Source organism: Pezoporus wallicus, unplaced genomic scaffold (assembly GCF_028554395.1).
Source record: "Pezoporus wallicus isolate ANWC-B61680 ecotype Strahan unplaced genomic scaffold, APGP_CSIRO_Pwel_v1 scaffold_13239, whole genome shotgun sequence".
Classification (NCBI taxonomy): domain Eukaryota; kingdom Metazoa; phylum Chordata; class Aves; order Psittaciformes; family Psittacidae; genus Pezoporus; species Pezoporus wallicus.
Genome location: NW_026642052.1, coordinates 4,866,145 through 4,889,194, shown reverse-complemented (window position 1 = coordinate 4,889,194; position 23,050 = coordinate 4,866,145). Strand labels below are relative to the sequence as shown.

At 44.0% G+C, this 23,050-nt stretch overlaps 1 protein-coding gene across 4 annotated transcripts in view; it reads left to right on the top strand.

The window, feature by feature from the left end:
• SLC2A9 (solute carrier family 2 member 9) overlaps positions 1 to 23,050 on the top strand; it is a 121,225-nt gene that overhangs the window by 6,285 nt on the left and 91,890 nt on the right. For 2 of the 4 annotated variants that reach the window (XM_057426790.1, XM_057426793.1), the window contains exons 1-2: positions 18,247 to 18,507; positions 22,152 to 22,250. In XM_057426790.1, coding sequence (XP_057282773.1) covers positions 18,256 to 18,507; positions 22,152 to 22,250 — 351 coding nt within the window. In that variant the 5' untranslated portion in view covers positions 18,247 to 18,255. Of the gene's footprint in view, positions 1 to 8,476; positions 8,602 to 16,373; positions 16,460 to 18,246; positions 18,508 to 22,151; positions 22,251 to 23,050 lie in introns of those variants that run through there. The other 2 variants (XM_057426792.1, XM_057426791.1) reach the window with 2 other exon arrangements.

Here is a 23,050-nt window from a genome sequence, read left to right as displayed (position 1 = left end):
TATAGCTGCCTCCAATCAGCTTTAGATATGACTGTCCCCAGAATGCTGTTACGCAAACATTCTCCTCACATCTGCCCTGTTTTTACAATAACTCAATGACAGCTTCAGCAGTAGATCCCAGATAGCGGTTGTATTGTGCATTGCTCTAATGATGGAATTAATGATATGCAGAAGTAACTAAATTCAGCAGTATGACCAACAAGTTTAGCATGGTGTTTGAGATCTTCCACAACTTGCTTGTACGCTTAGATAGCATATCTAAGCATACGTTATCTATATCCATATACTGTACTGGTCTGGAACAGTGAATTAACTTCACAGACAGAGTTATGCAAAGTACTTGAATGCATTACAAGCAGGAACAGAAGGTGAGGGGATCTGTCCAAAACTCTGCCATGCAATTACCAATTTCAATAGCCACTTGGGGAATAAACTTACAACTTTGTATGTTCTTCTTGATGGCTTAGTGTGTACTACCTATAGATTCCTGTTTCTGTTCTCAGGTTAATGTTTCATGAATTGGAAACAGAAGTCTCAACATGAAAGTAATGTCCCTTGAACCAACAGCAATGTGGAATGCAGAAACATAGTGTTGTCCCAGGATTTCTTGAAATATGAGTCATGCACTTGGATACAATTCAGTAACTATTACATCCTGTTGGTACAATTGGCAATAAAACTTCTTTCTTGTAAAATGTCCTAAGATCTTCTGATAATCTTGTGACAATCTTACTGTTAATGACTTCTCTTCATATACCAGTTTATATCACTCTTCCCCAAGCCTGTAGTGTTTCATGAGGTTAGTGTGACCCAAGTGCAGAACCCAGCATGTGACCTTGTTGAACCTCATACAATTGGCATCAACCCATTGATCCAGCCTGTCCAGATCCCTCTACCTTCCAGATCCAGAGCCTTCCTACCCTCAAGCAGGTCAACACTCCTGCCCGACTTGGTGTCATCTGCAAACTTACTGAGGGTGCACTCCATCCCCTTGTCCAGATCATTGATAAAGATCTTAAACAGAAATGGCCCCAGTACTGAGCCCTGGGGAACACCACTTGTGACCGGTTGCCAACTGGATTTAATTCCACTTGCCACCACTCTGGGCTCTGCCATCTGGCAGTTTTTTACCCAGCAAACAATGCGTCCATCCAAGCCATGAACAGCCAGTTTCCCCAGGAGAATGCTATGGGAAATGGTGTCAAAGGCTTTACTATATCTACAGCCTTTCCCTCATCCACTAAGCAAGTCACTATGTCATAGAAGGAGACCAGGTCAGTCAAGTAGGACCTTCCTTTCATAAATGCATCCTAGATAGGCCTGATGACCCAGTTGTCCTGTGCGTAGTTGTTCTTGAGTGCCACACGATGGCACTCAAGATGATCTGCTCCATAACCTTCTGCAGCACTGAAGTCAGGCTGCTAGGCATGTAGTTGCCCTGATCCTCCTTCTGGCCTTCTGCCAGAAGGTTGGCCTTCTCAAAAGGGTTGGCCTTCCCCCTGATTCTTACCCATACACTCAACCCTATTGTCACCATCGTTAAGCTTTAAACAATCAAAACACTTCCTAATGTACAAGGCTACCCCACTGCCTCTCCTTCCTTACCTATCCCTTCTGAAGAGTTTATAGCCATCCATCGCAGCACTCCAGTTGTGCAAGTCATCCCATCATGCTTCAGTGATAGTTTTCCTGCACAGGAATGGTTTCCAGCTCCTGCTTGTTGCCTGTGCTGTATGCATTGATGCAGGTGCGCTTCAGTTGGGCTACTGATCACCTTTTTTGGAGAGAGGAGCCTTAGTTCTTACCTGACTATTTGCAGCACTTCCATGGTTTCTAACACATCAATAACTCTTTCATCTTTGCTGCCTCATGGATCTCCATCCTCTACCTCCACGAAGGCAGCAGACAGAAGGACCTTGCTAGCACATTGTCCCTCAAACACTGGCGTGCTGCCCCCTTGCTTATTTCTAGTGAGCCTGATTTTATCCCTTTTCTAATTTTGATGGTTTCACTACATGGGGGGTGGGTTATGATGAGTCAGCTTTGTTCTTTTCTTATTGGTCTGCTGCTCCACATGACATCTGAATTTACTACATAACAGTGCCTTTTACGCATGTTAGGTACTATTTCTTTGTTTGACTGCCAGTCACCTGCTAGCAGTGGCCAGGTTCAGCCAAGAGCCCTGACCTAGACAATCCCCTGGTGATGAAGCTGGTCTGGGTTCCAGATGATAATTGAAGTCAGTCAAGTCAGGATCAGGTCCATGACCCCAGCACCCAGAGTCAGGCATAACCCTGTGATCAACCTGCTCCATGGTGACAAGGCAGGTCTGAGTCTGAGCCACAAAGTCAAGCCTATTGGTTAGGGTAAAGGTGTGGATCAGCTCAACCTGGACTGAGGACAACAGATGAGAACATTCCCTTAGTGTGCTCTCCTGAGTGAAGGTGAAGGGAAGTCCCTGCTCTTTAGATAGGCTCTCCTCATGGCTGCGTGCCTGCATCCACCCTGTAAACTGGCCCTGTGCCCAGGACAGGCTATGTGCTCAGGGCCCTGACACAGAGAACTGCTGAAAATGGTAATAACTAACAGACTTTAACCCCAATAGCTTTTGAAATGCAAAGCAGGCACTTCAGACATCAGCCTTTCCACTATTTCATAACCCCTGGAAATGTAAGGGAGTTTTGCATCTTTATGTTCATGTAATTGAAACCTACTGAGTATGATGAAACTTTTTTTAGTAACATTTTTAAAGCTACAATGAAAGACATACAAATGATCCTGGAAATCACAACTAAAGTTTGGGAGAGGCAGGAAGATCTATCTCACTAGTTTTTTTCTTTCTTTCTCCAGTTCCTCAAAATGAGAGAAAAACACGTATGTTCAGAACATGCAGAATTTTACCATATTTACATATGAAGCTTTAATTACATGAATTAAAGTAGTGACACTTCAAAGCCAATTCTTACATCACAGTAGCTTTCGCTATGTTTAGAGAGGAATACTCCAGTAATATAGAATCATAGAATCATAGAATCGTTAGGGTTGGAAAGGACCTTAACATCATATAGTTCCAAACCCCCTGCTGTGGGCAGGGGGACCCTACGCTAAATCATATCACCCAAGGCCTCGTCCAACCTGGCCTTGAACACTGCCAGGGATGGAGCATTCACAACCTCCCTGGGCAACCCATTCCAGTGCCTCACCACCCTAACAGGAAAGAATTTCCTTCTTATATCCAATCTAAACTTCACCTGTTTAAGTTTTAACCCGTACCCCTTGTCCTGTCACTACAGTCTCTAACTGTAGCTCTTGGCCTTCAAAAGAATAAGTGATTAACTGCTGCTTGCCAGGTTTCTCAAATCTGTGGAGACAATAATCTTTTACAGAAACATCTCTGTATTATTTTTAGTCCCTAGATGAAGAAAAATGAGATATCAGACCTAAAACTACAGCTAGGCAAGCTAGAAGGGTCTGGCATCTTAAAGCAAAGCTGAGATTGGAGCTATTTAAAATAACTAGGCAGGTTGGATAAGGGAAAGTTTGGCAGAGTTTATTTTCCTAGCTTGATTTCCAGGACCAGCTTTCACAAGAAAGCAACATGAGCATATACTTCTACTCTGTACTTGCTCTACATCCTTTTTAGGCACATTCAGCATTGTGAGGAATGTGTAGACTCCAGGCTCGAGCAGTGCTTGCTGCTCCCAGGGGGCTGGAGCTCAAGCCCTGCAACACAAATTTTGAGCAAGTTAGAGACTGATTGAGAGTGCAATGCATGCAAAGGCATTTTCTTTCATTTCCATCTCCACATAAGCCAGAAGTGATGTCTAAGGCTAGAAGGAGTCATTATATTAACAAGATTTGTCCTTGTGTGAGTCAGAACATGGAGCTTCACCTGCAGGGTTAGAAATTTAAGTGATCTTTCAAACAGATCACTGGTTCGTCACTGAAGATTTCAAGAGGAGTAGTAAACAATTTCTGAGTGTAATAGAACCATTGATTGGAAAAACTGTTTCAGTAGAAATTGCCTGCCTGTTCTTGATGCCTACAATAAGATGACAGGAAAAGATGTGCAAAGAATCCATCTGTCAGGGTATATTGGCCTGCTAGAAGCAGGTTTTCCTACTGCTTGAAGAGAAAAGGCTCAAGCCCTTAGTAAAACAGTGAGAAGTTTCCTTGTTTATAATGTAAGGAAATAAAGGAAATTAGTTACTTAGTTTAACTTACTTAGCATTAGTAGCTAGGTGTGCTGAAGCCTCAGGCTGCAAGCTGTGAACTTTCACATAGATACGCTGAGTTTTTTACCTGCTCGAGTAGAAGGAGGCCCCAGAGCCAGTTCACACCAGAAGATGAGGAAGCAAAGAAGGCCACTATCCCCATCAGCAGAAGCTGCAGCCTTAGAGATGAGAGAAGAAACAGCCCACCTAGAGACAGTGAAGAGACCCAATGGAGAGCAAGAAGAACCCACACCCTGATATTGTTATTGTACTGAACTGTCATGTGAGGAGCATGAAACTCTGGTTGTAAGGGTATAATTGCCCAGGGATTTCTTTGTTTAGGGTCCCTCTCTGGAGGCACCCAGCTCAAGCTGCTTTTACCACTGTACCACTCAAATAAATTACTTTCTTGGACGTAAAGACTGAGACTCTGCTATGGGTTAGGTCAGAGAAGCATAGTTAACATACAGCATTAATGAAGACAACAGTAGCTGTTCAAACATACTGGTCCTGGAACTTCTGAAAGTATTCTGTTGTTCAACCAAAAAATACTTAGGATTGAGCCCAAAATTCTCACCCTAAAAGGTCTTCATTTTGGGGTGTAATTCTTCTTTATAACAAGAGCTACTTTGAGGGTGTTTCCTTTCCACCTGGAATGAACCTGTACCCAGGAGCAGCTCTATTCTTAAGTCAGGGCATGACCTTACAACATAAAAGCTTTTACTTGTCAATATTTAATTCAACATTTACTAAATAGTAGGTAGATGCTAGGCTGACTTCACTGGAAATAACTTGGCAAAGATTTAACTAGCTTTAATCTACATGGAAGGTAATGTTGGAAATAACCCTAACATAATGATGACATTAAACTCATGGCTCATAAGATTTTTTCTAAATGATGACATACCAGACTTGCATGTGTAAATGAGAGAAAATGGTTAAAGCAACACTAATGGGCCAGCACACCAAAGGGTAATTATTAACCACTTTTTCTTGCAAAGAACTGAGAAATACTCTGCTGTAGCTGATCCAAGGCACTGCTACGTAGCAACCAGTAAAAAAACTATTTTTAAATATTCATAATTATTGTTCTGCTCCCCCATGTTAGATGTGTTTGTACTGATGCCTATGGATTGGGAACTTTGAGGGTTTTAAACATAAAAGATTACTAAAAAAATGGTCAATGCTCTGGCTTTTCTCTCAAAACTGTGATTTTAGCAGTGCAAGAACATGATACATTTCCATCAAGGACATGTTGCCATAAAAGACACCAAATTCTAGTTTGGGGGGTTGACTAAGTGAGAAGGTAGATGTTCTATCTTTTGACAGCAAAGTATTTCTGTACATGCTTAATTTTCATATAGAATTAGGTTTAAAACTTAACTGAAAAGTTAAGTACTTTTGCCAGATCAGGTTATTTTTATATGCAACTAAAATGTAAGCATCGGCTTGGTTTACCAGTTTGAGACTGCATTTCCAAAGAGACCTATCTGCATAGAAACTAACTGCGTCTTTATATGGGAATGAGCATTCATATGTATAGTTACAGACATTGTAGACTTCCTGGCTATCATGTTTACTTCAGCATTTTTGTTTCAAACTTCCTAAAAATGAAAAAGTTCATCTTAAACCAGAAATTCAGATTTCACGGACTGCTGCCTGAATATTTGGTTTGTGAGCTTTTAACTTAGAATCATAGAATCATAGAATAGTTAGGGTTGGAAAGGACCTTAAGATCATCAAATTCCACCCCCCATGCCATGGGTGGACACCTCACACTAAACCATGTCACCCAAGGCTTCGTCCAACCTGGTCTTGAACACCGCCAGCGATGGAGCATTCACAACCTCCCTGGGCACCCCATTCCAGTGCTTCACCACCCTAACAGGAAAGAATTTCCTCCTTATATCCAATCTAAACTTCCCCTGTTTAAGTTTTAACCCGTTACCCCTTGCCCTGTCGCTACAGTCCCTAATGAAGAGTCCCTCTCCAGCATCCCTATAGGCCCCCTTCAGATACTGGAAGGCTGCTATGAGGTCTCCACACAGCCTTCACTTCTCCAGGCTGAACAGCCCCAACTTTCTCAGCCTATAACTTCATCTTGTTTGTAAAGATTCTCTCTATTTTTTTCTGTTCTGTTTATAATTTCTATTAAAAAAAAACCCTTAGCATCTTTCTTGTGTAATATCTAACAAAGCAATTCTTGTTTTGTTTATCCTGTTTCTCAGCCATGACTGCATAAGTTGCCCTGGAGATGGTTTCTCTGTATTCTTGCTCAGGTTGATACAGGCCAAATTTATAAGCTTGAATTTAAAACTTGGGAAAAGTGGGGTCAAAGAGGCCTTCAGAGCCTCTTTAGTCTGAAAAAAAATAGTTCTAGAGCAAAGTGGGGTGCTCCTCAGAGGTCACTGAATCATTTTTTTTTGAACAGCACATCTTCCCAAAGATCATATTACCGTGTATACCTGGTTTTATAATGTAGCAGTGATAGCTTTATAGCCTTGTCTTGCTTATTTTCCTGTCCTTTTACTAATCATAGGACATGCGGAGCAGCAGGTCCTTTCCACAAGTGACAGATGGTACTAAGAAGTAGTGCACCTTGGACTTAGATGCCACAACCTAATCACTTTGGATTAATTTAAACGTTATGAAGATTTCAATTTAAATGTAGATTATTTAACATGTAAATCCAATGTATATAGGTCTGGAAGGTATTATCTGTCATTTGTATCCGAGATAAAGGATCTGTTTGAAACTCACCTGTCTGCTCCCTCATTCTCACTCCAGAGAATGAAAAGAGAATCTCCTATTTCCTTGTAACCACCGTGTTACAGAGAGCTACAGTACAAGACTTAATTTTCTTCCCCTATTAAGATACTGGGTGCCAAGTACAAAGACACTTTTAGATAAAATGTACTAGGAGATCTGAGAGAGAAATTCTTTCCTGTTCCTCAGAAATGATGTTTTCATTGATTAGCATCTTGTAACCAAAGGGTGCCTATGTTTAGCTGAAGTAAATTTGATGGTAATATCTTTTGAGAACTTCACTGAAATTTATTTAACAGGGTCAAAAGTGATCCAGAGGGGCTTCCAGAACAACCATAACCTGAAATACAAACCAAGCCCCACATGCTCAATAATGCCACCTTCCCTAAAAGAACAAAGTTTCTTCAAATCCCAGCCAGAATTTACAGTTTCAGGCAACTCATGTCTGTGCAGCTGCTTTTCTACTTAAAACATCTTAGATAGTTTAGCTTCTACAAGTTAATACATAATCCAACTAAATTAGCTATCAAGGTCCTCGAGGAAATACTGATGAGGTTAATTTAACTTATACTGGATTTTCAGAGAAAGTGATACCCATGCTAGCAGGGAAAAGACAAAATAGAAAGCACCTTTTTCATGCCAAAGAGTGTTCTAATCTCTGCTTAGCTTTGGGATGTAAGGAATTGATAGCAAAAGCAAAGTCAGAACTGATACACCCTTGTCATGAGCCATGTTTTGTTTAGTATTTAAACTAACACTGATATGGAGTTCCTCTCTATGGCACAAAGCCGCAAGAGCAGACAAGGTAAATCTTTTTATGAACTGTTGTGGGTCTTCCTGCTGTACAGTGTGTTTTGGCCCAGCCTTTCAAACTCTTGCAAAAGGGTGACTCCTGACAAGTCAATGACAACATCCTTGATGTCTTCCAGGCTTGCTTATATATTTTCCTTTTAAATGAGTAGAACTATTGTTCAGTTGCCTTATTGCTCTGCATCCCATCTCTTTTATGATGGAGCCAACAGAAAGATGTTTACCTTCATAAGTGTGAAAATTTCTACATTCCAACAGAATATTGGGGTTTGGTTTAGAGAAAAAGTTTGCAGATGTATTAGGTTCATGGCCATATCTAAATACCACACAACCACAACTCATCACTGTTACAAGCCATTTACAACACATGGAATGCTGTGGGTGTTCCTCCACCTGGTCACTAATAATGGGGTAAAAGTATATGAATGTGAGTCCTAGCCTTAGGCACTTGCATTTCAAATGTCTATTGGTTTAAATGTGGGAAGCAAAGCTTTTTCACATTTTGTGCTGACTGAAACAAAGACCTTCTGTATAGTATTGCAGCCGTACAAGGCAGTTTGTTTTCTATTGGGTAGGAAAGACTTATTGCATGAATTCCAACTGAAGCGTCATGCTGTCTTTGTTTTTACTGTTAATCATTTATTCCTTCTGAAAAAGTATAAAAGAGTTAAAGCTGGCTTTGAACTTAATTCAGTGATATAACTGTCCCTGTTTCAGAGAAGAGGGCTGCTGCAGCAGTCTTGAGGAGGGCTGCTCTGAACTGCACTGAACTTCACAAATCACTGGGAGTGAAGAATACTTTGGATAAGTGGTGAGTAACAACCTGAAGTTGGACTTCATACTTTGGAGCAGCTTCTCAAATCTGGCAATGTTCTCAATGGTTCGACCCAGGGAGGGTGGAATAAATTTATCTTGGTATAAACAAATTCTGTGAAACTTGTAAATAAATAATTACCTGTGCTAGTCAGGTACCCAGCTTCTTTATCAGCAGTCATTAACTCTGAAATCTCTGTCTTCCTCTCCTGGTTAAAAAATTTCTATGGAAAAGAGCTTTAATTTTTCTCCCAATTTTTATTCAAACCCCAAAACCAAAAAGGCATTTCATTCTTAAATAGAAATTCAAGCTTTTGCTTTCTCAGTATGAGAGATCAGATTGTGACTTGCATGGAATATTGAAATCCAGATACAATAATTCATCATCTTGTAAAGACATTTTAGAACTGATACTATAGATATAGGACAAAAGAGACATACAAATTTTTTAACACTATGTCAACTGCTGAGTTAAGAGAACAGGTATTTCTGGAAGCTGGGGTATCTACAGTATTTGAGAGTAACTCTTGCCAAATAGGTCAGTACCATAGGAATGTTCTGTGCCAACTTATTAAAGACATGACACACCTGACTCCAGCAATGGTATTTTAACATTGGGACTGTTTGACATTTTCCATAAACAGTAGAAGAGGCATTGTCTTGTATGGTCTCACTTGCACCAGAATAGGTCTCTCTTAACAAAACTACTTAAGAATAAAATAATACTTTCATTTCTTAATGGAGTTCCATTATTTTAACCAGATAGCTATGTCACTTAGCAGGATCTAATACATTGTTCCTGATTTGGGGGACACAGAAATTTGAAACATGTTCTTCACATTGGATGCTCTAATTAATCAATCTTTAAATTAATCACTGGTGGGTTTCTTTTGTGTGAGTATGTGTGATTTACAGTACCAGCGAGAGGAGCACATTCATTGAAGTACACGCCATATACCAGTGACAGAAGCATCTAGCTTTAAGCAGAGGGAAGTCCTCAGCTTAAGTCTGTTAAATTGCATCTTGTTAGATGTCAACCTACTGTGGCCTAATAGGACTTACTGAATCTATCTGGGTTATTTTTATATGTTTTCATGCTTTCCAAAGCTTTGTGATTCCCACCCCACTGCTGTGTTGTCTCTCTTAGTGTTTCTGTTTCCCATTTTTAATAGAAACCAATCTATTCTATGCTACACATGAGAAAGGTTTGCTCTGAGTCCTTTCCATCTCTGAGAGGGCTGCTGCTGGTTTATAATTACAAGCGAATTTTGTCATCTGGAGGCTGTTCTTTTTGATTTCCATGTTTTCTCTGTCCATAGTGCAGTGCTGACACAGACATAAGAGGCTGAGAAAGTTGGGGCTGTTCAGCCTGGAGAAGTGAAGGCTGCGTGGGGACCTCATAGCAGCCTCCCAGTATCTGAAGGGGGGCTACAGGGATGCTGGAGAGGGACTCTTCATTAGGGACTGTAGCGACAGGGCAAGGGGTAACGGGTTAAAACTTAAACAGGGGAAGTTTAGATTGGATATAAGGAGGAAATTCTTTCCTGTTAGGGTGGTGAAGCACTGGAATGGGTTGCCCAGGGAAGATGTGAATGCTCCATCCCTGGCAGCATTGAAGGCCAGGTTGGACAAAGTGTTGGGTGACATGGTTTAGCGTGAGGTGTCCCTGTCCACGGCATGGGGGTTGGAACTGGATGATCTTAAGGTCCTTTCCAACCCTAACTATTCTATGATTCTATCATTCTATAGTCTTTCTACAGAGGTAATATATTTTGCATTTGTGGGACAAACATGAAAGCCATGTATGCCCGTCATGAGGAATTTGTGTCAACAGAACCTTTTCTATTGAAAATAAACTGCCTCAAGCTTGCTTGGGTTGTGCCTAGGGTGGAGAAACCAGTGGCTTTGTGTAAGTCCATGCCCATCTGAACAAGACAGCAAATAGGCCCTGACTGGCTACTGGCCAAAACAATGCTTTATGCTCAGACTGGACAACAGCAATAATTGATGTATTTCAGGTCTTATACTCTTGTTAGGTTGAGTTTTTTCTTAATGATTGTGGCTTATAGCTCAGTTTTTCTGAGATGGTCAACTCCATGATGATTTAGTAATATATCGCAATAAATGTGTCTATTTAAAACTGAGTTCACCTGAAACTGCTTCCTTCACTGTTTTGTTTTTCTGTGGTCATGACAGATTTCTAACAGCTTTTGTTCTTCCTAATTTGCAGTCAGTAAATGAATATTGAATGTTCAATGGAACTGCTGAGCCACCCTTGCCAAGGCTAACAAATTGTAGGATTCAGTTGGATTGCATGTCCTACTAATGATTTCAACCTGTGCACAGCAATATAAACCGCTGGATATGTCAGTGAGCAAACTGTAGCTCTGATTGTAATGCTGAAATGGAAGGTGCCCCCTGACCTGACATAAATGAGCCTTTCTTGAGTTGTGGGCCACCTCCTGACTAACTGTACAAGCTAGGGAGCAGGCAGATGTAATCTTCCATGATAAAGAATGAATTACAAATGAATATTTCTGAATCCACAACTTAAGTAACTTACCTGGTAATAGCAATATGAACCTCAGGAGGAAGGAATACACTTTCCTGCCCTACCTATTGAAACTTTTCAGGAATGGCCACCAGCAGCAGCAGTGCAAATCTCAGACTTTCATTCCTGTAATTGGAATGTCACTTCTTTAGATTTTGTCAAACAGCAATCTGAAGATCAGGTTTCTGCTTGCTGTAATCATGTCTCTCTTCCCTGCACACAAGTCAATATGACTGCAAAAATAACATTGACGAATCTGTGCAGGATTTCAGCGATTTCTACTCACTCCCTGGTCCAGATTTCTTATTTTTGCATCACACTGGATGTCTGTCCTGGACATGGTAACATTCATTTTTCTACAGTCAAGTGGATATGTTCAAAGAGCTGTGAAATGAGGATTACGTAAAATATATGAGGGATAGTTCAGTCTGAACACTACCACAGATGGCGTACTGCTACAATTAAAATTCTCAGACACAACAGACATATCTTCAAAGTGTTTTAAAGATGACTCAAAGTCCAAGACAAAGATTCAGCCATATAAAAAAAAAAAGAATGCAGTGAGGGGAGGCAGACACCACTTATCTTGCTAGTGGCTTAGCTGTGAAGTTGTGTCTCTTTAGATGATAAGTTTGTTTCTGACTGAGCCTGTGCTGTTTCAGTGCTCATACATACTTTATCTTAAATTACAGTCTGAGAATGATTTTTTTCATGCTCTGTCATAGAATCATAGAATGGTTAGTGTTGGAAAGGACCTTAAGATCATCAAGTTCCAACCCCCATGCCATGGGCAGGGACACCTCAGACTAAACCATCTCAGCCAAGGCTTCGTTCAACCTGGTCTTGAGCACTGACAGGGATGGAGCATTCACAACCTCCTTGGGCAACCCATTCCAGTGCCTCACCACCTTAACAGGAAAGAATTTCCTCCTTATATCCAATCTAAACTTCCCCTGTTTAAGTTTTCACCTGTTACCCCTTGTCCTATCACTTCAGTCCCTAATGAGGAGTCCCTCCCCAGCATCCCTATAAGCCCCCTTCAGGTTCTGGAAGGCTGCTGTGAGGTCTCCATGCAGCCTTCTCTTCTCAGCCTGTCTTCATATGGGAGATGTTCCAGTCCCCTGATTATCCTCATGGCCCTCCTCTGGACTTGTTCCAACAGTTCCATGTCCATTTTATGTTGAGGACACCAGAACTGCACACAATACTCCAGGTGAGGTCTCACAAGAGCAGAGTAGAGGGGCAGGATCACCTCCTTCGACCTGCTGGTCACGCTCCTTTTGATGCAGCCCAGGATACGGTTGGATTTCTGGGCTGCGAGTGCACACTGAAGCCGGCTCATGTTCATTTTCTCATCAACCAACACCCCCAAGTCCTTCTGCACAGGGCTGCTCTGAATCTCTTCTCTGCCCAACCTGTAGCTGTGCCTGGGATTGCTCCGACCCAGGTGTAGGACCCTGCACTTGGCATGGTTAAACTTCATGAGGTTGGCATCAGCCCATCTCACAAGTGTGTCAAGGTCCCTCTGGATGGCATTCCTTCCCTCCAGCGTATCAACCGAACCACACAGCTTGGTGTCATCTGCAAACTTGCTGAGGGCGCACTCAATCCCACTGTTCCTGTCAGCGACAAAGATGTTGAACAAGACCGGTCCCAACACCGATCCGTGAGGGACACCACTCATTACTGGTCTCCAGCCGGACATTGAGCCATTGACAGCAACTCTTTGTGTGTGGCCATCCAGCCAGTTCTTTATCCACTGAGTGGTCCATCCATCAAATTGATGTCTCTCCAATTTAGAGACAAGGATGTCGTGTGGGACAGTGTCAAACGCTTTACACAAGTCCAGGTAGATGACATCAACTGCTCTACCCCTGTCCATCAGTTCTGTAGTCCCATCATAGAAGGCCACCAAATTGGTCAGGCAGGATTTCCCCTTAGTGAAGCCATGCTGGCTGTCACCAAGCACCTTGTTGTTTTTCATGTGCCTTAGCATGCCTTCCAGGAGAATCTGCTCCAAGATTTTGCCAGGCACAGAGGTGAGACTGACTGCTCTGTAATTCCCCAGGTCATCCATTTTCCCCTTCTTGAAAATGGGGGTTATATTTCCCTTTTTCCAGTTGTTGGGAACTTCACCTGACTGCCATGCTCTTTTGAATATGGCGGACAGTGGCTTAGCAACTTCATTCACCAGCTCCTTCAGGACCCGCGGATGGATTTCATCAGGTCCCGTGGACTTGTGCACATTCAGATTTTTAAGATGGTCTTGAATCAGATCCACTTCTACAGTGAGCACAAGGTCTTCATTCTCACAGTCCCTGCGCCTGCCTTCCAAGACTTGGGTGGTGTAGTCAGAGCCTTTGCCAGTGAAGACTGAGGCAAAGAAGTCATTCAGAACCTCAGCCTTCTCCAAAACTAGGGTAGCCACTTATTATAAGCTTCTTTTTTCATTTGAATTTTCCTCAGGAGCTCCTTATCCATCCAAGGAGGTCTCCTGGCCCTCCTGCTGCACTTCCTTCTGCTTGGGATGTGACACTCCTGAGCTTGCAGCAGGTGATCCATGAATATCAACCAACAGTCTTGGGCCCCCCTGCCCTCTAGGGCTATATCCCATGGAACCTTACTAAGCAGGCTCCTGCTCGTTTGAAGTCCAGGGCAGTGAGCTTGCTGCACGCTCTTCTCACTGTCCTGAGGATCTCAAATTCGAGCATCTCATGATCGCTGCATCCAAGGCTGCCCTGGAGCTTCACATTTCCAACGAGCCCTTCCCTGTTGGTGAGCATGAGGTCAAACATGGCACCTCTCCTTGTCGGCTCCTCTATTACTTGCAGAAGGAAGTTGTCTTCCACACAATCGAGGAACCTCCTGGATTGCTTGTGCCGGGCTGTACCGTCCTTCCAACAGATGTCAGGGTGGTTGAAGTCCCCCATGAAAACAAGGGCCTGTGAGCATGAGGCTTTTCCTATCTGTCTATGGAGTGCTTCATCTGCAGGTTCTCCTTGATCAAGCGGCCTGTAACAGATCCCCACAGTATTGTCTCCCATAGCTATTTTCCCTTTAACCCTGACCCACAAACTGTCTGTGGACTGCTCACCTGTCCCCAGACCCAGTTCCATACTGTCCAGCCTATCCCTAACACAAAGAGCAACTCCCCCTCCCCGCCTGCCAGGCCTGTCTTTCCTAAAGAGCCTGTAACCTTCCATTCCAACACTCCAGTCATAGGAGCCATCCCACCATGTTTCTGTGATGCCTATTATATCATACCCCCATAGACGTGCACACATCTCTAATTCCTCTTGTTTGTTCCCCATGCTACGGGCATTTGTATAGAGGCATCTGAGCCGAGCTCCAGCTGAAGCCGGCTCATTGGCTGGAGCGGCTGGGATATCTCTACATTGCTCCGAGCATTTATTATAGGTTCTGGCAACTGACTGGGTGTGTTGGGATGGAATGATGCCCCCTCCCCCAACACAGCTAGTTTAAAGCCTCCTTGACCAGTCTGGCAAGCCTCCTACCAAAACTGCTCTTTCCCTTCTTTATCAGACCAGCTCCACCAGCCCCCACTAGACCTGGCCTACAAACTTGGGTCCCGTGTTCAAGACATGCAAGCCCCTTGCTATGACACCACCCTTTTAACCAGTTATTAACCTGTCCAATCCTCCTAGCTTTTTTTAGGTTCTCCCCCGTATCCTGGAGAATTGACAAAAAGACTGTCTGAGCTCCAGGGCCCCTAGCCATCTCTCCCAGGGCTCTGTAGTCTTTCTTTATGTTCCCCAGTCTACTACTATCTATATCCCTAGCACCCACATGTATCACTAGAAGATCCACATGTGTCTTCATTAGTTTAATTTTCTACATTATCTATATATGAAATACATTATAGCAGTGAGCAAGTCTGACATTATTTTTGGTGTGCTCGTTAAATGTGGTATGGGACAAGTGAACTGATTGATGATGAGGTTAGTACCTCTCCTATAAAGTGAAATAGGATGAGGTTAGCACCTCTCCTATAAAGTGAAATACCTTTGCTTTGGAAGCACTTTTTGAACAGTAGTTTAGCAGGAATTGACTAAAGCTCTTTGCAGCAGAAGGCAAGGAGTTTTGCAAGTTTTTAGTACTGAGTGCACTGAGAGGTAGAGAGGGAAGAAAGTAGTTTTTCTGGCTTTAGCGCTTACAGGATACTGCCATATCTCCAGCTTCTCTTGCTGAAAAGCCCAGCCTAATTTCTTGGAACTGTCTGATACAATGGCCCCAGCATTGCCAGTGGCATACTTCTATCAGGCACGATTTCTTCTTAGAAAACCTTTGTGATGGCCTCAACACAATTTCCAATCCAATGTGTTGTTTCACTGAATTGACTGTTACAGCCCATGTATCATATTTTAATATCTTCTAGACTCTTGTCTACAAGACAACTTGCATTCAAGACTGCATCTGTCATTGCATAATGATCAAGTAAGCAAAGGTCTTAAAATGTGTTGTCATCTCAAGATGTTGAGATAGAAGAACCCAGTAATCCATATTCCAAAAGAAATGGACAGCCAGCCAGCCCAAGGTCATACAGTGAAGCACAGTGCAAATGACAGATAATGCATCCTCTCTGAAATCCCAGAAATCAGTTTACTTTCTTTATAAATGGTGATTAAACCATCCTTTAATATTATGAAAGCACATACAGTGTTGTTCTGGCAAGAATTTTCTTGATAGAGCAATAAACAAATGGTCCCCTTCTTTGCAAATATCCTCAGGCAATGCCTTAGCTAATATAAGGTCTAATAATCATTAGAAACACACCACCAATTAATCCAAATGTCCTGGCTGCAACCCATAGCAATGTAGCTCCACCTGGTTGCCTGAACTTCTTTTGTAACTGCAGCTGGTCTGATGCCCTGGTTTGAATTGAGACAGTGTGTCCACTGAAGGACCTGATACTGTTGCTTTTTTCCCTTCCTGCTTTAGTTGTATTAGCAACTACCGCACATGTGCTGCCCTCTGAGCAGGCTGCTTCAGCACCATGAGCACGTATGTTTCAGTTGCTTTTAACCACATTCAGTTGGGTGCTGTTGCACCTTCCTGAACAAGGATCTGACTTTTGAAAGGAGTATCTAGACTTCTCGCAGGCTTTTTCAAATCCTTCCTGGGTCAGATTTATGATTTTATTAAAACCCTCGCCTCCCTCAGCTGAACAATACCACAACTTTCCCTCTTTCTTTCCTCAGCTATTACCTAACAAGGTAACGGAATGGAGAACAAACAGCAAAGCAATGGTGTCATGAAAGAAAATAACGTGGTGAAGAAAAAACTGGTGAGTGAATTCCCCAAACCTTCTGTCAACACATTTCTTTGCTATCTGGGGAGTGGAGGCAGAAAGTAACTATTTGGAACCTATATAAATACTTGCGGGCACAGGCCAGTGTCCTAAACACAGGAATGCTTCTGTTCCCTTTCTGCCTTTGGTACCTGGACCACTGATGGGCTTACTGTGAGACTGTACCACAGGACTCTCAGTTCTTCCTGTGTTATTCTTTATACACGTCCAGTTTTGAACTAGCCAGGTTTAGGGGCTAGTTCAAAAGGGTTTAGGTAAAATATTCTGGGATTCCTTGACTTTAGGATAGGTTAAAAACTCTGGTTTTGGGGAGGGACTCTGTCACTGAAGACAGTGGTAATATTTTGGAAGAGAGTTTCTGTGCCTTCAGAAGGAGATCTTGGGAGGATGGATGTATTCTGTGAAAAAAAAAAAAAAGCTTGGATTTAGCCTCTGACATTTTTCTTATACAAGAACCCGTAAAGCTGTATATTCTTCCCATCTTTCCCCTTCTGCTCTGACATGTTAGAGAAGAGCAAAATATTGCTTCTTTCCATGGGAACATGGAGATTTGAGCAAGGGGAAGCTGACAGGATGCAAATTTGAGTGGTACAAAGAGTAGCACATGTTTAGTTTCTGTAACTTACTAACAGCAATTGTAAAAGGGCAAAACATGTGAGTGCATTAAAGTGAGAAATTGTGTACATATTAATCACACCAGCCATATTAGTTGTATTTGAGTATGAACTAAATTGCTTGCTCTGAGCTATATGAAATGAAACTTAAATAAAACAGAAGTATCTGATTCATCTCAAAACACTCTATGGATTTTAAAGGCTTGATTATCCTAACTTGACTCTTTTACTGCTTATGACCATTCAAAGACATTACAAATGATGTGTGGGTCATCTGTGCATGCTGATGTTTCTTAATATATATGACAATTTTACATGTTAATGAATAGCATCTGGATTTCTATTTAAACACCACCAAAGATCAGTTTGGTCTTTGCCAACGACTCTTCAAAATTGCTGCATCATAAACTGCTTTCAAGCCTTCAGTGCTTTATGGCATTATATTCTCTGTGTCTCTGAGAGCTCTGAGCTATTTGTGAGAGGTATGTAGCATGTCAGAAATGGAAACAGCACAGATTTACACCAATATTAACAGCAGCCATCTGGGAATAGTTCCCAGATGCACTTAATACTCGCCCCTTGCCAACTAGGAGGTGTAGTTTAAATCTTAGCAGGTCAAAATCCCCATGTTTGCAAACAGGCACCTTCAAAACCAGTAGCTGAGAGCTTTTACCTTCCCCAGGTAGCATGCCTAATCTCCACCTGTTGCACAGCAGTAGTGCAACGCCCCAGATCCAAACCTCCAAACCTCCTAAGGCTGTGGAAACATCCCTACGGCTTGTGGGTAACAATTAGCTGCAAGTCTTGTGATATCTTCACTTTGAAGGCCCAGCAACACGAGAAAACTCTTCCCTTCCCGACTCCAGCGTCTGCTTACAGCAGGGCAGCCCCGGTTTCCAGACGGCACGGCTCCCCGTCCCCGCAAGCCGTGATCCCCAGCTCCTGGGCCCCTCGGGGGGGGAGGCTGTGAGGGACCACCTAGCCCTGCCATTTCCTTGCCGAACCTGCGCTGCTGTGTAAACCCCTACTGAGGGAAGGGGCCTGCCGGGAAACCGCGCGCACGGCACTGGGCACGCACATTTGCTTAAGTTATGTGCGAGCCCGCAGATAAATGAGCCCGCGCTCCTCCATCCCCTCTCCCTGCCCGCAGCCCCGGCTATGTCCCGCTCCCCTCCCGTAGCCATGTACTCCCGCGGCCGGCGCTGCACACCCGGGCCGTGCCCCCCGGCCGCGGCGCCGCCGGAGCGCAACGCGCGCCCCTCCCGCGGCCGCGCCCCCGCTGCGCCCCGCGGAGATGCGCGGCCGCTGCGCACGTGCGGCGGCGGCATGGAGCGCGCGGCGGGGCCCGAGGCGGACACGCTGGTGGCGCGGGGAGAGGGGGGTGGCCGCCGCCGCCGCGCAAGCAGGAGCGTAAGTAGCGCTGGGCTGCGCGGAGTCTCCCCTTGTTTCGGGAAGGAGCGCGGCTGCATAAGCGGAGGGCCACCGGAGGAGCGGGCAGCGGGGCGGGAGCGATCCCGGCGGCGAGGGCGGGGAGCTCGGCCTTGCGTTGCCCTCGCACTGGGGACGATCAACCGGGCTGGGGACGGTTTCGGTCCTTTCCCAGCGTTGGTGGGGAGGAAGAGCGAGCCAGGCTGGTGCACGGTGGCCGTGGGAGCGGGAGTCACCCGCCGCTGCTCTCCGGAGAGCGGGGCAGAGCTCAGGTTGCACGGCGGCGCCGCCGAGCCCTTCTCCGCTCGGAAAGTTGTTGGTGCCGGTGCAGGGGAGGCCGGCGGCGGGCAGAGCTAAAAATACCGCGGCGGACGAGCAGGGACCCAGAGGACGGGCGGAGGGCAGCGCCGGGGCTGGCGTGCCCGGACGGGGCGGGCGGCTGGAGGAGGGAGCGGAGAGGGCGCAAGGGCTTCACCGCCCGTAGCGGCAGATCCTCTGGGCAAGGGCAGACCCTTGGGAAGAACAGCGGAGTTTTCCTCCTTCGGCACCACCGTGTCCCTGGGCACACCTGCCAGCAGCGCCCAGCGGCCGCTTTCCGGGCTAGAAGTTGCCTGTGTGCTGAGTGCTTCCGTAAAACTAAGGGATCCGGGTAAGGTGCTTCAATATCCAGCTTCCCAATATCAATAGAAAGTCTTAGCAATACCTGTTTAAGAATGTTAAAACTTCCTTATGTACCTGTGCAATGTTTACTGCTGACAGTTGTGTTTAATCTGAGCTAGGGGTTATAACTGGCTAGCTAAAGTACAGTATTCTAAATGGTGTTTTGAAAACTGAAATGCAACCTGTCACGCATCTAAAAAGAAGAAAAAAGGGCAATTAGTAGCCTACACGAATGTTGCACTGCATGCTGAACAAGGACGGGAGCTGCGGAAAACATCTTCCAAAGCACTGTGCCCTGGGATCTGTGGTAACACCAAAACTGTGGACTTTCACAATTAAGCAGTTCTCAGGTATCTGGAGGTCTCTGCTGTGAACTGACAAGCAGCTCCCCTGACTGAGCACTGGTCGCTGTGGTGGCGGTCACACCTACCTGCCCTTGCGCTGACGGCGGAGACGTGTGAGCACACGGGTGGCGGTGAAGTTAAGCAACACCTATGAGGGAGGAGTGGTTGCCGCCTTGTTTCCTGGTCCACTGTAAAGCACATAAACGCTTTTCACCACCACCACCCCTTTCCTTTTGTTAACGTTGCCACAGGGTTAATATTTTTCTTAAGCAACAGTTTGATTTGTTTTTGTCATTCTTGCTTCATTGTGCTTTCGTCTTTCATCTGCCACCGCTGGAATCTGAGCAAACATTTAAAATAGCGTATGAGGGAGCGGGTCATGGAGAAGTTGAATTTCGTGTTCCAAGGACTGTAAAACTCTGAATCGAGTAAGTCCGAGGGTTTCAGCAGCAGGCTCTACACTTGGGAAATTCTTGGTAGTGAAGTAGGTTCTAAACCCAGCTATTTGCAACACTAGGAGATAAAGGATACGGGGTTTCTAATTTGGCAGCACTTCAGTGATTTGTCCTGCATTATCTTTCACTTAGCCTCATGTGCGTATAATGTGCTGTGCTGAAAGGTTTAAGCATTCACTGGAGTTTTTAATAAACTACAGGCTATATGATCCGAACAATTTTGTTTGCAGGATTTTTCTGATGGGTCTAACTGTTGGAGTAGAGCCCTTTAGCAATACTGCATCAACCACATAGCACTTGGGAACTTGAGCTTATCATTTATGAACTGTCTGAGAGCAACCTAGTAGAACTCCAGGAATATTCTCCTCAGCGTCCTTGGTTCAGCATGGTAGCAATTTCTCCTAAGTGTAGGAATGCTTGCGCATAGTAGAGAAATAACGGATATCTAATATGAAGTGTTATCTCCAGAAGTAAATGAATCCTTATGTTAAAATTTCTGCTTTTCGCCGCAGAAATAACAGTGCAAAGCTCTGTGTGTGTGTGTGTGTCAGGTTCATTTTAAGAAGCTGGCTAATAACAATAAGTTGTATTTGGATTATGCAGTGAAGTCAGTGGGATTTCTTACACAAGGCTTTTCCCTGTGTACACTTCCTCCTAACCTGACTGGGAACGGGCTGGTTAACAAACTGTATAATCTCTTAATGGTGTGGAGATGTTCAAACCACTCAGCTGTCCCACAGGGCACATTTGGAGCCCCCAGGAGCAGCAGCTGCAGTGCACAGCAGACCCAGTATGTGCTGGGATGTACGCTGTGGTCCTTGCCCTGGCACCCGGGTGTCTCATCCCTTCTTCACAGATCTCTGGTGACAGTGTGGGACATGTTAACAACCACTGGGTGTTCACTTACCCAGCTGCCCCTGTGAGGCTGCTGGAGCTTGCTCCAGTTCATTGTCACTGCACATGTGCTGTGTGTTAGCTACACAAACCTACTTCATGCTCCAGATCTTCCAAAGTGGCAACACAGCTTTGTGCCGTTGACAGGTTGTATTGACTCATTAACCTGTTGTCTGCTGAAAGTGATATTTCTGAAGCTGAGTCTAGTAGGCCTGCTTAAGCAAGTCATTCTCCTTTTAAAAGGATTTGAGGCCTCTGTGGGTGATGAGGCTGGGCATAAAATGTCATTGAGCTGTGCCTGAAATTCTGAATTCTTAGCAGTTGGTTTGGTTTGTTTTTTAATTCAAATATGTTAAAAGCCATCTACTTCAGTGTATTCAGAAGTCAAGAAAGGTGATTTGTCTTCCCTAATCTACAATCAACCAGCCACTGGAACACAAACTTTAACATCTCTTGGGAATGGCAGTGATTACTTCTGCCAGGCTCCCTAATTCAGCAGGAGAAGTGGCAGAAAGTTAATACTGGAGAAGGTGGAAAGGACCCTTATATGCAAAATATTTCAAATCAAAGCATTGACCAAATCAATTCTACCTTTCATTCAGCAGCTGATGTGGAACAAGGAATTCTTGGCTAAAAACAGGATGAGAGGGATGGAGGGAGGAAACCTGAGAGGGTAGAGGTGTCTGGGGAAAAAGAGCAAATGCCATCTCCACTGGAGAACGTAGGTGTGTGGCAGCAAATTACAGTTGGAGACTTGCATTTGGGTTACAAAACCTAGTTTGTGGGCAAAGTTTGAATTTTTTGGTCACAATTTCACTGACCCCTATACTCATGGGAGAGGAAGGCATGCCATTTCACAGGTTTCCAGTCAGGTCTACCCACAGGTAGGTGGTCTACCTGTTGCGTCAAATATATGCTACTCCTTGTTTTGCTGTTTTAGTGATATGTTTCCAGCACTTTCCTTCACTGAGAATATTCTTCTCCAGCATTTTCCTTTTTGGTATGAGGGCTGACAGATGCTTGCAGCAAAACTCTGTGAAGCTGAAAGAAGTTCAAATGTTTGCTTACAACTCCTTAAATGTTAACTGAGATGCTGTCACTTAAAGTCCTTGGATTGCAGCAAGGGGAAGTATTTCAGGTTGTTATTTTGCAGAGACATCTTTCAGGAGGTATGCAAGGTAGCGTAAGGAGTGTCTAAAACCTGAGGTATGTTGATTTAAAGTGTTGATTTAAAGCCTACTAACAGTGGCTGCGTCTTTTCTCTGTTTTTCAGAATTGGTCTGGGAGTCTTATTGTAGCCTCCTTAACTGGTGCTTTTGGGTCATCTTTTCTTTACGGTTACAATCTCTCTGTGGTCAACGCTCCTGCAGCGGTAAGTGACTGTCAGAGTTGGGATTTAGTATCAGCAGAGGGCATCCGTGCCCAGCTGGTGTGTGCTCATCAGCATCCTGCTTCTACATCCCTCCTCATGCAGCAGAAGAGGTTAAATCTCGTACAGTAACTCTGCTTTGCTGAAAGCTTCTTTCTACTGCCCATGAGGTTTTCACATAAGAGTTGTCAGGAAACTAAATGCTGCTATTGAGGTGAGCGGGTACACATGCTTTGCTTCTCATTCTTCCCAAACCCAGACTAAACCCAAATCTTGCAAACTTTTGAGGAATAAGGTGTTTTTAATAGTATTTCTTTCTGACTAGTGAGTATTTAGTAGCTCTGTGCACATGTTCAGCAACTTCCGTTCACATCATTAAGCTCAGAAGGGTTGCACAGCATTTCATTTCTACAGTACTGATATAAATAATGCCTCTGGCTTCCTCTTAAATAATGGGCCTCTTTGCCTGCATTTTGTGGTGTTGTCTTGTTTGATTATGAATTCAAAACTGCTGTGTTGACAAGCCATTGGCTGCAACATATGGAATAGATTTGATGAAGAGAGTACTATGAAATCAGTGTACAATATCTGGAGGGTTTTCATTTCAATACCAGCTATCACAAATAAAGATGGGAACATTTTTTTTTTACAATGGCTGTCTAGAGATGCTCTTAATTCAGCCAAGCACATCAGTAAGCAGTTCAGTGGAGTTGCAAGCAACACCATTTTGAAAAAGTAGCCAGTAGCCAGGGGAGCTAACTGTAGAAATCCCATTCAAAATAGTTCCTATCCAAAGTTAAGCT